Raw genomic sequence first — 17,209 nt, forward strand, 5'->3', positions numbered from 1 at the left:
TTCAATAAGCTCTAGCAGAAAATTATTTCTTTGCAGCTGTAATGGTACAAGAGAGAGAAGTATTTTTTGACATTAGAATGTAGAAGTGTGGGGAAAAACATCTGTTCTTTTGGTATCTGATGAACTAGACATCTGGTCTTGGCTAACTTGTCCATTTCCTTTCTAGTCTGGGGGCCCACCCAAGAAAGGCAAACCAGCAGGTGCTGCAGGCGTGGGAGGTGCTGGGGCTAAAGGCAAGAAGGGTCCTGAGACCAAAGAAATATTTGAATCGGAGCTTTCGGTGAGTACTCTGCTAATTCTATGAGATACAAAGTCCTCTAAGTAGCTTTGGTTAACCAGGTCTTCAGATAATACAGGTATTCAGAGACAGATTCTTTCACTGAAGTTGGGTGTTTTTTTGTTAGGACAAGGGCAAAAAGTATATCTAAATAAATGGCATTCCTAACTGGTAAAATTGATGCTTTCTGTATTTTGGTAAGTACACTTGTTCTTCAGGCTGCTATTGATACCAGGCCATGTTAAGATGGCAAACAATCATGCTAATATAGTAGGGTATGTCCTGTTGTTCCTGAGCTAGGAACAGATGAAAAAAGTAATGATATACATGCTTTAGGATGCATGATTTCCTTAAGATACTTGCTTCAGTATACAGTATTCTGGAGTTTACACTGAAATCTGAATTAGTGTACAGCAGTAATTCAGTGAGCTAGTGCAAGTTTATTCCATGCTGTTTGTAATAAGTTATACTTCAATTATCATGCAGAAACCAAGAATTTTCATGAGCATTTACCTATCTTCTTGGTAGGGAACTAGGTAAAATAAGCTCAAACACTAATAAAGTTTAGAGCTGTGCCAGATTTATCTGCGAGTTTTCTTGACTGTCAGTTACCTCTGGAGTGTTGCTTAGAGTTAATGCTTTCCATTATGCATCCAATTTATAGTGCTAGTTATACAGTGGAAAATGATTATGTGCTTCCTGAATGTGGTGTAGACACCTGTGAAACAAGGGTAGTTTTAATCACTTTTCATATACTAAAAAGCATTAATCCTTCATTTTGCTAAAATGGATGCAAAATATGGGTCTTCTCCCATCTACCCTCATCAACTAGTGATTCATTGCTATGAATTCAGAGTTTTTACACATTTTAGGTTTCTTCTGCTTGATTCTATAAGTGGCTACTTGAGTATTGTTTACTGTCTGCACAACATACCATACTCTTTGGGGATTGCTTTTCTGTTGCAGTACAATTTAGCAGCTTCTTAAATTCAAGCTTTCCTAAATTCCTATAGAAGCTCTATATGTTAAAGTATAGTTCATATATAAACTATATACTTTCTAAAGTTATGTAGAAACTACATATACAAACCATACAAAATACTTAAGCCTGCAACAGAAAACTTCTCATGTTTTCTAAATGCAGCACAGTGCAAGTTACTGTAGTATATTACCTGTCCTTAAGGCTGCTGCCTTCCTCTGAAGGGATACAGTGGGGTGCTGACATTGTTCTGATCTCTCTGCAGATAGAAGTATGTGAAGAAAAAGCTGCTGCTGTTCTTCCAGCTTCTTGTATCCAGCAGTTAGACAGTGGTAACTGGAAAGAGAGGCTTGCCTGCATGGAGGAGTTTCAGAAGGTAAGTGTATCAGTGGATAAGAAGAGAGGCACGTAGGGAAAGGGAGTAGTGATGTCAGCAATTCAGATGGATTAAACAATACTTGTAAAAGACAAATGGCTTACATCATTGAAATTAGCTCTTACTCCATAACAGTGAAGTAAGCCTTTTATTCTAATGTAGTTACGCTTTTGTCAAAAATGTTTGTATGTGGATTGAGAATGCATGATGGGGGTTGTTTAAACACCATGTGGTTCAGAAGTTTAGTCTCAAAGACAACAAGGTTTAAACAAAATGTTTTGCAGTGACTGGGCAAGACTAGCTGCAAGTAAGTCCCTGCTGATTGCATGTTAGGCAGCAATTGATTATACTGCTAAAAATTCAATTGGCAAATAGTTGATGTTTGAAGATACAGTACCTGCAGTCTTCACAGCTGGTGGCAAGTGCTTCATGTAGTCACAAACAAGAAAAGTATCATGCGTTGCTCAGTGTGAAGCCTGTCTTTCATCGTAAAGCCTTTGAGAGTTCAGAAGAGGCATCAATTGTCAATGTACAACTAAGTTCATACTACTACACTGTTATAGTTGTGACTGAATTTTAATATATGAATGGAAAAGGTGATTGGCAGCAGTGAAATGTTGCTGTGGAAGCCAGCTGTGCTCAAATGTAAGGAAGTTTCAGTGGAGTGGATAAGCCTAATAATAAGTAAAACAGTAATTTAGATTACATTCAGGGTTTGTCATGTAATCAGCATTCAAATGTGAAAGGAGCGCAATTTAGGGCTTTCTTGGGGGTGGATGTTCTTTTTACTTGGTTGCTTTGGGTTTTAGTTTGTGCTATTCACAGGGCTGGAATGGTGAATAGCCATTTTATGGACTTGTTAAAGAACATAGAGAGTATAGCAGTATGAATGCTATCATTCAAACCTTGTCTCACTACCTGTAGAATGGGCTGCTTGTGAAAGAAGGTCTTGGAGTAATGCTTTTCAGGTCAATTCTTTTGCTGAGTATTTCTGCAACTTATGTCAGTATTAAGAAAATATTTACAGGACAGTTGGGGTAACTTTGTGGTTTGGGGTTTGTATTACCTGTGACCCACTGGCTAACTTCATGTTTATCCTTTAGGCTGTTGAGCTTATGGAGAGAAATGAAATGCCTTGCCAAGCACTGGTAAGAATGCTGGCCAAGAAACCTGGTTGGAAGGAAACAAATTTTCAGGTAATATCTTATCCTTCAGTAATTAACAGTCTGAAATTTGTACTTAATGTAAACTGTGCTTCCAGCTGAAATGCTGTAAGTGCATGTATTATGTCAGTGATGACAGTCCCAGCACCATGACCACAGTTGTATTTATAGTCAATAAGAATATAAATTCTGAAAGTAGATTCGATTTCTGTTCGTGGTTGAAACAACATTTGAAGATAGCTAGGTGTAGATGTATGTCTATACAGGTGTGCAGGTATATGTATCTGTATATCCAAGTTCTAATATAGATAATGGCTTCCCAGTATTATTGGTTGTGTATATATATATCTATGCATATAAGTATTTGTGTGTATAGACACAATTCGTGTGATCACACAAAACCATAAATGTACAAGTGTGTATAAAAATATGTATTTGTGTACATAAATGTTGTGTGAATCCAGTTCTGTTTTCAAGTGTATGTATACATTTGTGTGGGTAAACAAATGTCTATATGTGTGTATGCACAATGTATATATTTTTATATTTAAATGCATAGAATAAGAAACTTGGTGTAAAATACACAAAGGCATTATTAACTTCCTTGCTGCTATGGTCATTCCAGGTGATGCAGATGAAACTGCATATAGTTGCATTGATTGCACAGAAAGGAAACTTCTCCAAAACTTCAGCCCAGGTTGTGCTGGATGGTCTTGTAGACAAGGTTGGTGATGTGAAATGTGGGAGTAATGCAAAAGAAGCCATGACAGCAATAGCAGAGGCGTGTCAGTTGCCATGGACTGCTGAGCAGGTGAGTGGGCAGCAAAGGTAATAAAGCCAGAGATATGTGGGGTATTCTTTCAGTCTGAGTAGTAAATCCTAAACCTTTGCATTTTCTGTTGCCTGGAAGCGATTGGTTTGCTCTCAAGATACCACCTAAGGCAGAAGTTAATACAAGTTCTTCCTAAAGAGGAAGTAGCAAGTAGTAAATAAGTATTTTGCTGAAATCCTGCCGAAACAGGCACACATCCATAACAAAGGTGCCTCTGGCTGCCTTGAAGTACTACAGGAATTTCTGTTTAGCTTCACCTGCAATTATATTCTGCTACAGTGACACAACACACATTTTTCTTGTATGCTTCTGTTTATTTGCAATGTCCTGTGGTGTTTTTGCAGGTGACTTCACTCCTTTACTGCAGTGCTTTGTTACCTGGTTTGCCAGTGAGAATTTACTCAACTGTCTTCTGTTACAGGTTGTGGCTACGGCTTTCTCTCAGAAGAATCCTAAAAACCAGTCAGAAACCTTGAACTGGCTTTCAAATGCAATTAAAGAGTTCGGCTTTTCTGGGTACGTCTCTTAAGTAAATAGCTAAGAGAAACTTGAATGAAATGTTTCTAAGCTAGGACTAAGAATCTGTTCTCTGTCAAATTGGTCTGAAGAGGAGGGTGGCTGCAAGTACAGCTGAACTCTTGTTCCTTACTCTAGCTCTGCCAAGTGTTCTTCTAGCTTTAAATGTGTAAGAATAAGATGCTGTTACTATGAGGTGCTTTACTCATGTCCTGGGTTCTACTGCTGAACCCAGGACAGCTCATTACTCAGCCTTCTCTGAAGAGCATTTTTGTTACTTTATGTACTATAGGAGTGTGCTGGGCAAGGAGCTCTGCGTGTCTGCTGTCCCTGTTCTGCGTGAATACACCTGAAACCTAGGTGGATCACTATATTTTATAGAAACTTTCCTGCTGTCATAATAGCAGTCTTTCATATAAATTATGTTTATTGAATTGATTTTTGTACTAGGCTGATCTCCAAACTGACCTTTTTCAGTAGCTATTTATATAGCAACTTATCTGCACGGTACCTGTGATTTTACTTAAGTGCAAATTTGCTTGTAGGTTAGTTCTATGAATCTGTTCTCAACACATTGTTCTCTTTTTCTTTAACTTATTATCTCAGTTTTTATGGTGCTTTCTGTGCATTTTACTTATGGGGGATATCTTTTTCCTACAGATTGAATGTCAAAGCTTTCATCAGTAACGTGAAGACAGCTCTTGCTGCAACTAACCCTGTGAGTACCTTCAGAATTTTAAACCTGAATTATTATCAATCCTGAATTTGAAGGCTGAGTGCTTTTATCCTCTCTTAACAGGCTGTAAGGACTTCTGCTATTACCCTCCTGGGAGTCATGTATCTTTATGTGGGACCTCCTTTGCGAATGTTCTTTGAGGATGAGAAACCAGCTCTTCTCTCCCAGATAGATGCAGAATTTGAAAAGGTACAACGTGTAGCTCTCTTACTACTAAGTATCACTAAAACAACTTGGAAACTTCAGTAGCTGTGATCTGCAGTAATCTTGTGGTCTAACCTGTGTTTTTATAAGTGAACCGGCTTTCTTAAGACATCTCACCAAAGCAGCTGCAAACTCACTATGTCTGGCTATGCCAGTGGTCACTTTTCTCATGGCAAACTTCAAGTTTCTGGTTTTGTTTGAACAGCAGAATGTTTAAAAGTCTGTAGCCCTGAGACAGCACATTCATATCGTGCAAGTGTTTTCATTTTTAATGTTAAATACTGTAAAGCATCTGTTTCTGATTTCTGTTGCTTGTAGATGCAAGGGCAGACAGCACCAGCCCCAACTCGTGGCATTTCCAGGAATACTGTGACAGGTGGGGATGATGGTGAGGAAGAGGAACAGGAGGATGCTGGGAATGATGTTGTGGATCTCTTGCCAAGAACAGATATAGGGTAAGTTTGGATTCTACAACCTGAAGACATACTTCCACTGCAATTCAAAAATCCTTGTTTATAGACACTTTCTCAACAGAGATCTGTAGTGTTAAAGCACTACAGCACTACAAGATACTAAAAGTAAGAAAATGGGCTTTTTGCCCTTTTTTTTCCTCTTACAGTGAGAAGATCACAGCTGAACTGGTGTCCAAGATTGGGGACAAGAACTGGAAGATCAGAAAAGAAGGTCTAGATGAAGTGACAAGCATAATAAATGATGCTAAGTTCATACAACCAAACATAGGAGAACTTCCAGCTGCTTTAAAGGGTCGTCTCAATGACTCCAATAAAATCTTGGTATGTTATTCAAAACCCTATTTCAGTTGCTTCCAGCTTAGAACTTAAAACAAACTATTCATGACTTCTGAATCTTGATTATTACTCAGTCTATTACAATGTCATGATATCAACAGTTGGAAAACAATGAACTGTCTTTCTTGATCATTCCATATCTGCTTATTTATAAAATACTTGCCTTTTTCTTTGCTTCTTGTTAAAAAGGCCTTAAAAAAACCCAGACCAACCAAACAAGCTTGTGCTTGTGCTCTGCTTGTGACAAAGGTGTCCCTTATTTGAAGATATTTTTAGTTGAATTTTATTTTACTGGGAATATAGAAATAACTTCTGTTTAGATATTTCCAAGTTATCTAATTGTGTGGTGAGTTTGAAGTGTGGCATAGATACCATTGAGCAGGCATTCCAAAGTAAAAGCTTATCTGTACAGCAGTGTTACTTTTCCGCATAAAACTTGGAGTTCTGGAGTATTTCATTCAAAGCCTTCTTGTTTCTGTGCAGGTGCAACAAACACTGAGCATTCTTCAGCAGCTGGCAACAGCAATGGGCCCCAATATTAAACAGCATGTGAAAAATCTGGGCATTCCTGTCATTACAGTTCTAGGAGACAGTAAGGTAGGAGCTCAACAAGTTCACTTTGCTTTTTGCCGATCACTGAGCTATGCTTGAGAATAACTATTGCTGTTTGGACTCGCTTTTCAGAGGTGGATGTGGATGGTAGTTAAAACTTCTTTGGAATCTTAAGTTGTCATTTAGGCAAGAACCTTTCAAAGACATTTTTATTGCCCAAATATGAATGTCTGTCTGAAAATATATTCTGCCTGAGATGTATTCTCCTGCTTGTAAACAAACCCAGTCTGTGGCATATTTCAGCTTTTAAATGAAATGTGGTGATTTTATGCATACTTCTAAATATACTACATTAGATGCTAATCAGGTTTGCAAGTTGCTTGTGGAACTTCTGTTCTTTTAGCATATCAGCATGGATTCCAGTGTACATTCTTGTCTTCGTTGCTGTGTGGGAGGCCTGTAGTTAGAAACAGGACATTCAAAACTGCCACCGAAGCTGGCATAATGTTATTGTTGAGCTTGTCAAGATGTGTCAAAATCAAAGCTTAGGACCATGGATGGGAAAGAGCTATTTGAAGCAACTGGGCAAGGCGGCTGCTTCTTGTTTAGGTGTGCCTGGATGTTACCTTTGCCTTTAGAATTAATCCATATGAGAGCGAAGTGAGTCTCTTGCACGATCAGCTTGCCTCAGACATTCAGCCCACAGGAGAGAGTCATGTATGGAGTCATCTCTGTACTGATAATATTTTGAAGAACTGTGGTTATTAATCATAGAATCAACTTGCTTGGAGAAGAGCTTTAAGATCAAGTCCGACCAGGATTAAATATTCCAAATGACTTCTCATGTTTTCAAAAAAGGCTGCTGTTCCAAATTTTCCTTGGGGAAAAAAAAACACTAAAGATGGAAATTAATAGGAGTTAGAGGGGACACCCCTGCTCTTGACTTGACTTGCTTGTATGCGTCTTAAATAAGAGTGCCCTAATAACAGGCTTCATAACCCACTTGCCTTCGTTTATGAATGTGCTAAGTCTGTTGTAAGAACTACATAAATCACTATATTCTTCAGCTTGGTTGAGAGTTAGGAGGTTCTCAAAGTTCTTATCAATGAATGGTAGCAGAAATTAAGTGCTTTTTAAGATATTCTTTGTCTCTCTTTATTAAACTGACTTCTTAAAAATAATGTTAGGTAAGTATAAGGGCCAAATTTGGTGATTTCTGCAGCTGATACCATCATTAAAACTAAATTGTTATGAACTTTGGACCTCTCAGGCAGCAAATAACACCAGATTTCAAAGCCAGTGATGTAGAAGCTTTTTCTTTTCATGGGAAGGATGTGAAACTATTGCCTCTTCTGTTGTAATCTTCTGACCCCTCTTTAGGATTATTCTTCTTAAACCTTGTTCTTGCTGCAGAATAATGTTCGTGCTGCTGCACTGGCAACTGTGAACGCGTGGGCTGAACAAACAGGCATGAAAGAGTGGTTGGAAGGGGAAGACCTGTCAGAGGAGCTCAAAAAGGAAAATCCTTTCTTAAGACAAGAGGTAACCTTACTTGCTATGGACTGTGTTTATCTGTGCAGGCTGAAGTGATACAATGCTGCCATTATATGAGTAAACAGGTGACTGTGTCCTCATACGGACATAAATTTTAGACCTCAAAAGGCTAATCACAAGCTTTCTTCCTGCATGGCAGCTGTCATGCAGTTCTCAATGCCTCTGAAATTAATCTTTCTCCTGTTTTGATGAATATTTCAAGAGCTAGGGTGTTTTCCCTCAAATTAATCACATACCAAAACTGGAGGCATTAATGTGTTTGCTGATTAAGTACAGCTGAAATTCTGATGTGCTTTTCAAAAGGAAGAAACAGTCTGTGCAGTCTTAAGAGACCAGGCTCCAAATTTGAAGATAGCTGTGTATTAACATATTGTACTTAATTTTTTAATCCTTTTATTGCTGACATGAAAGTTGATGTTGGTTAAGAATATTTGCCTGAACTAAGGTTGGAGTGGGTTTTTTCCTACTTCAAGCTATCTGAAAGACTACTATTCAGGCTCTGGTGGCCTGACAGCACACTGGGAGTGCTGCTTCCAAAGCTTTTAAACTAAAACTTCCTTTCAGCTTCTTGGTTGGCTGGCTGAGAAGTTGCCTACCCTCCGCTCTGTTCCTTCTGACCTACTCTTGTGTGTGCCTCACCTGTATTCCTGCCTCGAAGATCGAAATGGGGATGTGCGTAAAAAAGCTCAGGATGCCCTGCCTTTCTTCATGATGCACCTTGGCTTTGAGAAGATGGCAAAAGCCACTAGCAAGCTCAAGGTATTTCTGTCACTTAAGATTAAATAATAAGACCTTGAATGAGTGGATATTAAGTCACATTCACAAGTCTCATGATATGCTGTCTTGAGTCATGTAAGCTTCTCTGCATTGATTATTTTCAGTGGGGGGGCTAAAAATAGTGGCAGGAGGCTGTGAGTTAGAGCTTTCTCTGCTTTAGAAAGACTGCTGCCATGACCACAGGTTTGTCACTGCAGGAGTTTGACATTTACTCATTCTGTGTTTCCCAGAATGCCTCTCTGCAGGTAGTTTTCATACCAGTTACTGATCAACTCTATACCTTTTGACCACATGCTTTAAGGTGGTTTTTAGCGATTTGGTGTGTATTATGGACCCTTGAGCACTGAATCACTGTTGGGACATTCCATTAATGTTGTAGGACTGCTCAGCTAGAACGGATTGCTGGTTCATTTGTTTCCCGTAGGTCTTGCAGAAGAGACTTAATGATCTTAATGGTTTCTCAGAACAGAAATATCTGAAAACATTGATATATTAAGATTAAAGGTCCTCTAAGATGCTAAACAGAAAATAGCTTGTTTCACACTATTGTAATTTTCCTTGTCTGTGGCATGTATTAGCAATCACTCTCGCTAACCTTTGCAAATTCATCATTTTTGTTTTCCTCCTCTTGTTCTCTAGCCAACTTCCAAAGACCAGGTACTGGCCATGCTTGAGAAAGCCAAAGCCAACATGCCAGCCAAACCAGCTGCTCCTGCTAAGGCATCTTGCAGAGGGCCAGGGGGTGCAGCTCCAGCCAAATTCCAACCTGCATCAGGTAACCTCTCTTACATTCTGGGACATGACTGAGAACAGGGTGGGTTTTTGAAGCTTTTTGATGTGACATGCCAGAGGAAGAAACAGGAGAATTCAGCATAGTTATGAATTCAGCATAATTATGGTTACAGATAGCTGCATACCCTAGTGAGTACTGTCTGCAGTTCTGGTCTTACTTGCAGTTCAGTCAGATTCCAGTGTAGGAGGGTTTTTATTTTCCACACAACCATCTGTCAGCTGTTCTTTGGAAATATCAGCTTAGTATTGAAGCTAAAACCCATGGCCTAGAGGGCTTGGGGCTTGGTTTTGGTTTTTTCTTTTTCTGTAATAATCTGATTTTAACATAACTTTTGAAACATTCACTGTGGGACTACTAGAATGCTGGTGCTGATGCAAAAGAAGGTACTAGGATAGCAGGTTGGGGGACAGATGATTTGAAGCAGTCCTGCCTTACCCTGGTGGGGCTAGCTTGCCTGTTCAAACTGGTGTAAACACAGCTCTAGGCATTAGATACACAAACACACACCAGCACAGTGTTATATGTGTGTGCATTTTAAATCATTTTGGTAATAAATCTGCTAACATCTTAATTATTAGGACTTCACATGCTAACATGGAATTTAAGGGACTTTCTATGTGTCTAAAATCCTCAGACGTTTATGTGATGAGCAAATTGTATCCATGAACAGTTTATTTTCTGTGTTCTAAGAATGAAAAACTCTCCTGACCTAAAATGGTCTTGTTGGTTATTTGAAATGGGTCTTGGTTTTCCAGCATCGGCTGAAGATTCAGGGTCCAGTTCTGCAGAATCCAAACCCGATCCCAAAAGAGCAAAAGCAGGAGGAGTTTCCTCCAAAGCTAAGGTATGTTAATTTCTTTTGGTTATAAAATCAGTTCTGTGAAGTGAATATCTGTAATTCATTAATGTATTGCAGGTGAAAGAGTACAGCCCTTGCTAGGGACTGCTTTTACTGAAAATCCTCATGCTTATCTGAGGTCTGAAATGACAAGTGTTGCCATAGAGTCTGTGTTGTCAAAAATACAGTCTTGTGAGCAGCTGAGTCTGTTCTAAATCTGCTTGCCCCCCTTGATTTCATGCTGTTGAGGATTCATTCTTACCATTGCAGTTCCAGTGTTACACTTTGAGCAGTAATTTTGAACCTGTGTATCAAAAGGAATTAATTTCTCCTTTACAGTATGAAGATTAAAACGTTCCTAGTCACCAATGCAGAAAGGGAAGGAAGATGCTTAAAAGCATCATAATCTCAACTGATTAACTTGAATTTGTATTTAGTTTGTTTTTTTGTGGTTTGTGTTAGTGTTTTTTTTGCTATTAATTTTCAAGTTTGATCTATGTTTATAACCCCAAATTGTTCTACAGTCCTATTGCTTCCATTGCCTGTGGTCATGCTGCAGCAAGAGTATTTGATGTAGGTCCAGATTCATGGCAGGAATGAATGGAACAAGCCTTGAAGGATGTTGTAGATTTGCCTAAGTTGATTATATTAAGTCAAAGCTCTAATGCTATAGTTAATTCCTTTGCTGTGAACACATGGAAAGGTTTGGAATGGTAACCAGCTGTCTAACAACAAAGCCTTTTCTGTGGCTTATTTACAGCAGTCAGGTGTTAGTAGCAGTATGTCCAAGGGCAATACCAGCCTGTCCAAAGCTAATACAAGTTTCAGCAAAGGCAGTACCAGTCTGGCAAAGAGCAAATCTATCAAACAGGTACCACACTGGGTTTTAGGGACGTGGGTGGGTGAGTAGAGCACTGTTTGAGAGTGATGTGTCCTATTTCACAGGGTACTACTGCGCACACTGTCATGGGTATTGCTTCCACAGCAGCTGAGCACATACTTCTAAAATCCTAGTCAACTTTATTCTTCCAGCTTCTCTCTGGCTCTTGTACATTGGGCTGCACTTGTACGCAAAGGCAGCATGAGTTTGGCTGGTACCTAATGCTTGCAACTGCTGGGACTGAGGCATGTGTGTTGTGTTGCCTGTTAATGCCTTGGTTTTTTTTCAGGGCATTCAGGGGAAGAAAGTGCTAAGCAAGCCTACTTTGAAGGAAGACGATGATAAATCGGGTCCTATTTTCATCATAGTCCCAAATGGGAAGGAACAGAGGATGAAAGATGAGAAAGCTTTGAAGGTGAGAAAAACCTGAATGTATTCACAAGTTTTGAAGGAGTAATTTTAATGTATTCTAGTTTCTAATTTACAGTTAAACATGCTATGGCATGACAGTGATAGCCTGTCCATCCCTTGTATTGACTATGTAGTTCTTTAGTTGACTTTCACAGGTCAATATCCGGTTTACTGTGGGGTTTCTCTGCTGGTTCACAATTTTTGTGCATTTTATGCAGTCTCATAAAAGCCAAAGGTCTTTTTCCAGCTGTCAAGAGAGTCTTCAGTTGTGAAGCATCATCAAGATTTTACCTGAGAACTGTTCACTAATTTTTGCAGTTCTAGGATATATTGTAAATGTTTTAATGTACTTATTTTGAATAACCCCACTTACCAAGTTTGCCTTCTGTAGGGAAATCCTGTTACTTAAAATGCGTGTGTTATTTGTAACTTGCTAGTAAATAGGCATATTTACAGCTTGGAAACAACCATTTTAATTGTTTATAACTAAGATAATTGCCTAAAGATAACTGCTCTAAGTAGAGAAAATTTTCCATGGAAGCTGAGGTGAGCAAACACCACTGACTTTTTCCTATTACTTGATAATGAGAAGAGTTTGAAGATATATTTTAAAGCAGAATTGAAAGGGATACAATTTGTAGGTTCTTTCAGGAAGACTAAGTATTGATTGCTTTAAGTTCCAAGTGCTGCCTTTTACAGGTGTTAAAGTGGAATTTCACTACTCCCCGTGATGAATATATTGAGCAGCTAAAAACTCAGATGTCCAGTTGTGTGGCTAAATGGCTACAGGATGAAATGTTTCATGCAGACTTTCAGCATCACAACAAAGCACTGGCTGTTATGATTGAGGTGAGTTTTGGGTCTGTGGTAGTAGATGATGTTGTATAGAATTAATCTCTGCTATGAAAGGTCATGCATGAATTAAAATCGTATAGGGATACCATGAGGAGCTAGGGACCATTGTTCTGTGAATTTGAATCCTTAGCATAAATAGAAATAATTTTCAGAAGAATGAAGAAGTTTGTATTATGATTCCTTTTTGGGAGAAGGGAAAGCATCCTCACTGGAGACTTCTTGTACACTTTCAGAAAGCTATGTAAGTTAAGAGTATTCTAGGAATCAACCAGTAAATGCAGACATCAGGCACAGCACTTCCTTCTTCTGTTCTTTTGTTGAACAGTGTGTTTCATTTTGCACAACCTCCCATCTTGTTTTGGTTATATTTTCTTCAAGCACTTGGAAAATGAAAAAGATGGAGTCATCAGCTGCCTGGATCTGATATTAAAATGGCTTACCCTGAGGTTCTTTGATACCAACACAAGCGTTTTGATGAAAGCACTTGAATACCTTAAGCTGCTTTTCAATTTGCTGAGTCAAGAGGAGTATCATCTTACTGAGAATGAAGCATCCTCCTTCATCCCATATCTTATCCTAAAGGTACAATTTACTGTACAGAAACTAACCTAATTTTTCATGAGGAATATATCAGGATACCATCATATGCTGTAGAATGTTAATTTCAAATACATTGTGAAGGGAGTTGAAAGCAGTTGGCAGCTGGTCACAAGTGGTGTTCCTGAGGGCTCGATATTTGGGCCAGTTCTGTTTATTGATGATCTGGATGAGGGGATCAAATGCACCCTCAGTAAGTTTGCAGATGGCACCAAGCAGTGTTGATGTGCTGGAGGGTAGGAATGATCTGTAGAGGAATCAGGACAGTCTGGATTCATGGGCTGAAGCCAACAGTATGAGGTTTAACAAGGCAAAGTGCCAGGTCCTGCACTTGGATCATAACAACCCCATGCAACACTATGGGCTTGCAGAAGAACAGCTGGAAAGCTGCCTGATGGGATAAGACCTGAGGGTGCTGGTCAGGAGGCAGCTTGTGCCCACTGGAACAGACTGCACAAGAAAATGGTTGAATCACTGTCCTTGAAAGTATTTAAATAACTTGTAGATGTGGCACTTGGGGACCTGGTTTAGTAGTGAACTTGGTAGTGTTAGGTCAAAAGTTACACTTGCTCTTACAAGTCTTTTCCAGCCTAAATGATTCTATGATTCTACATTGTGTATTTGCTTTTAAAAGCTGTGTTTAAAGGACTTTTGCATTGAAAATAATTCTGCCTTTCCTCGTGTTATTTAGGTAAATGTGTAGCATCATGAGACTAATTTTTCCCCCTTTTTTTGCCTTTCCCACTAGGTAGGAGAACCAAAAGATGTCATCCGCAGGGATGTCCGTGCCATCCTGAACAGGATGTGTTTCATCTATCCAGCCAGCAAGATGTTCACTTTCATCATGGAAGGGACAAAATCCAAAAACTCAAAACAGCGTGCAGGTGAGAACTGGGCAATTACAGAGTATATCATCTTGCTTTTGGGTGTCTTTGTACCTTCCAAAGATGAGCAATTCAGCATTAAGGTAGCCTCCCTTGAGTAGGCTTGCTATCCTAGTGAAACAGTACTGGCTTGAACAGTGACAGTAGTATTGTCCAAGTGGCTGAGGGAATCAGTTAATCTGATAAAGACTTCAGAAATAAACATCTTTACACTGTGTATCTTACTTTCATTATAGAAATTATCTGTGGTATGGGGTTTGTAGCTCAAACAACTCCCTAGTCACCTTGAAAGTATCTTATCCTGGTATAACCAGAAAGGTAAATTACATACTGAATGGAGTATGCAAGCTTGCTGTCACAACATCACCTACGTGTGAAGTTAACTGTAATGTTGTTTGTATATGGTTATGGGAAATATTCAGATGGTAGAGAGACGACTGACAGCTTTTAGATGCTACCTGCATAAAGTAGTCTGAACCATTAGTTTACTCATCACTGCATAAATCACCTGGAGTATATCTGTCATCAACATCATGGTTGATGCTCCTCTACAAATGTTCAAGTTGTGCAAGTGACACAAAACCTGTGAGGGCTCTTTTCCCAGCAGCTTTATACTTGAAAACACACATGTCATTTTCTTCTTTCAGAATGCCTGGAAGAGCTTGGATGTCTGGTTGAATCCTATGGCATGAATGTATGCCAGCCAACTCCAGGGAAAGCCTTAAAAGAAATGGCGACTCACATTGGTGACAGGGACAACACTGTGCGTAATGCTGCACTGAACACCATCGTGACTGTCTACAACGTTCATGGTGACCAAGTGTTCAAGCTCATTGGAAATGTGAGTGTAACTGGACATAATCTTACATTCTTTTTTAATTTTCAAATCCTTAGGCTTTTGGAGGGAATGAGCACTGTTTCGCTTGTCGTTGGTTGTGTGACGTTGTGCTGTTGTTGTTGAGCACTTGCTTTATATTCAATTGTATGGATAACTTACTTGTTCAAATAAGGCAGTTATTTGGGCTCTGTCAAATACTCAGCTCTTTTATGCTCATTTCCACCAGTTGCTTTGCAGTTGAAGTTTGGGAAGTTCAACTTATTTGCTTTGTCTTATAGCACTCTAGTTCCTACAGTCCGTGTCAGTACTGTGTTGCTTTGTGTTTCTGGTGGTTTGTTCTCATGAAATCATACGTGGCTGTGTCATCTAAAATAGAGTGAAAGTTTAAGGTGGCAAAACTCACTTTCCAATCTCCAGCAGTGGAAAGCTGTTTGGCTGTGTCTCCAGTTTACTTTGGATAGCATTAAGTATACTGAGTTCTAACCCGAATTAAGAGCTGTTAGGCCATTTTTTCCTGTTCTCTTCTCTGAATTTGAGCTCTTAATGTTTCTAGCAGTGCTAAAGCTGATTGGAATGTGATAGATATGTTAATGCCTGTATGGCTTCTTTTTTTTTGTGTTGTGCTTTTTTGTTTTTTCCCCTTTTTCCAACTCCCTGAAATGTTGAATTTCATTGACCCATTTTCTCTGGTAGCCATCCCCATGAGAATTGATGCTGCATTTTCATTAACATTTGAGCTTCTCATCTTACTTTAATTATTGTTCAGAGAGCAATCTGTCTCCTCCTTAGTGATGCATAGTCCATTTGCTTTTCAATTTTCAAGGTTAAAGAAAGAATTGTAGGCCTTGAACCATTCAGCCCCTTCTAAACTATGGCTTTCTGAGCTTCAGCATGGTCCATTTAGTCTTAAAATGTATTGCTTTTGAGGACAGTTTCCAAATCGTATGGATGTTGAAGAGTGCTTCCACAGAATTGTCATGGCTAGCTTTGTTCGAGTGCAGTTACTAGTAACCTTTGGTTCTGTAAGTAAGGCAGATAAATATGATTCTTCTCACTGCATGAGTTTAAATGTTTAATTGGCTGTCTTTGTGTTCAGTTTGAATTAGGAGTACATAGAATAGGTCAGTTATTAGAAGGATTTGGGCTTCTGTGGCCAGGTCCCTAGTGTTAAAGCATTGCTTAGGCTCAAATAAGGGTATAGAAAGGTTGGGGGGTTTTCTTTGTTTAGGTTTTGCAGCAATGCAAGCAACTGTTATAAATACATGGTAGTGCTGTGCTTGAAGAGTACATTTTTCTTGGAAATTATGTTGGCTAGAAATAGCTGCATTCATTGTTACAGCTTGTCAGTATGGATTAATCTGTTCCTTGAGGTAGCATCTGGCAGTCCAGAATGGCCCTATTAGTTTGTTGCTAGATGGTGGAACTTGCAGCTCCTACCCTTGGTATTAGAGAACTTCAGCCTGCAGTTATAAGTGGTATACCTCCTGTAGGTGACCAGGATACCTAAAACCCATGCAACTCGAGTTGAGTGAAAGCATTGTGTGTTGTAGCTTTCTGAGAAAGACATGAGCATGCTGGAAGAGAGAATAAAGCGTTCAGCCAAGAGACCATCGGCTGCTCCAGTGAGACAGGCAGAGGAGAAACCTCTACGTGCTCAGAACATCAGCACTAATGCCAGCATGCTGCGGAAGGGACCAGCCGAGGACATGTCCTCCAAACTCAAGTATGTATTGATACGCTGTGATCTGCAGCCTGCATAGTGTATGTGCTACTCATGTCTGGCGCTGTTCTTTCAGTTCTTGTGTCATCATCTTTGCATGTTGTGGAAATTGGCCAAATAATATAAAAAAACAAAATGTCTGAAATTTTTTTTTGTCTTGTCTGTCTTGAAATCTTTCTAAATGGTCTTGTGCCTTTTTTCACTGCTTCTCCATGGACAGAATTATGTATCGCACTTATAGGATGTAAGTACTGCCCACTAACTCCTTGGTAGCAACACTCTTCTATCATTCCATTCCAATGCTAGTCATCCCTTCCTGAGCATGACAGGTTTACAGTGGCCATTTCTACATTGTTTACAGGTCTCTGACTTAAACAAAAATTACATGTTTCTACCAAAGGTGACTCTAGATCAAACTGCAGGCAGATGTGGCACTTCCATGTTAAGCAACTGGTTAGGAATACTGTGAGAATTTGCTGTGCTACATTAAATTTGGTATTGATTGAACCCTAGTTTAAATTGTTAGGACAGACATACAGCACAGAACTGGATGAGCATGTGTGAATTGTAGAGCCTGGGGCAACAATACCAGATACAAAAAGCTCAAACTGTATTCCT

The 17,209-nt window shown here is 39.3% G+C and overlaps 1 protein-coding gene across 1 annotated transcript in view; it reads left to right on the forward strand.

The window, feature by feature from the left end:
* Positions 1-17,209, forward strand: part of CKAP5 (cytoskeleton associated protein 5) — a 49,323-nt gene that overhangs the window by 23,265 nt on the left and 8,849 nt on the right. Inside the window, exons 14-33 of the mRNA XM_034062336.1 lie at positions 167-280; positions 1,522-1,632; positions 2,736-2,828; positions 3,421-3,606; positions 4,049-4,143; positions 4,804-4,861; positions 4,943-5,068; positions 5,402-5,538; positions 5,703-5,877; positions 6,376-6,489; positions 7,858-7,986; positions 8,563-8,757; positions 9,415-9,550; positions 10,324-10,412; positions 11,576-11,701; positions 12,397-12,546; positions 12,931-13,134; positions 13,898-14,033; positions 14,681-14,874; positions 16,422-16,594. Coding sequence (XP_033918227.1) covers positions 167-280; positions 1,522-1,632; positions 2,736-2,828; positions 3,421-3,606; positions 4,049-4,143; positions 4,804-4,861; positions 4,943-5,068; positions 5,402-5,538; positions 5,703-5,877; positions 6,376-6,489; positions 7,858-7,986; positions 8,563-8,757; positions 9,415-9,550; positions 10,324-10,412; positions 11,576-11,701; positions 12,397-12,546; positions 12,931-13,134; positions 13,898-14,033; positions 14,681-14,874; positions 16,422-16,594 — 2,741 coding nt within the window. The remainder of the gene's footprint in view (positions 1-166; positions 281-1,521; positions 1,633-2,735; positions 2,829-3,420; positions 3,607-4,048; positions 4,144-4,803; positions 4,862-4,942; positions 5,069-5,401; positions 5,539-5,702; positions 5,878-6,375; positions 6,490-7,857; positions 7,987-8,562; positions 8,758-9,414; positions 9,551-10,323; positions 10,413-11,575; positions 11,702-12,396; positions 12,547-12,930; positions 13,135-13,897; positions 14,034-14,680; positions 14,875-16,421; positions 16,595-17,209) is intronic.

Source organism: Melopsittacus undulatus, chromosome 4 (assembly GCF_012275295.1).
Source record: "Melopsittacus undulatus isolate bMelUnd1 chromosome 4, bMelUnd1.mat.Z, whole genome shotgun sequence".
Taxonomy (NCBI): Eukaryota; Metazoa; Chordata; class Aves; order Psittaciformes; family Psittaculidae; genus Melopsittacus; species Melopsittacus undulatus.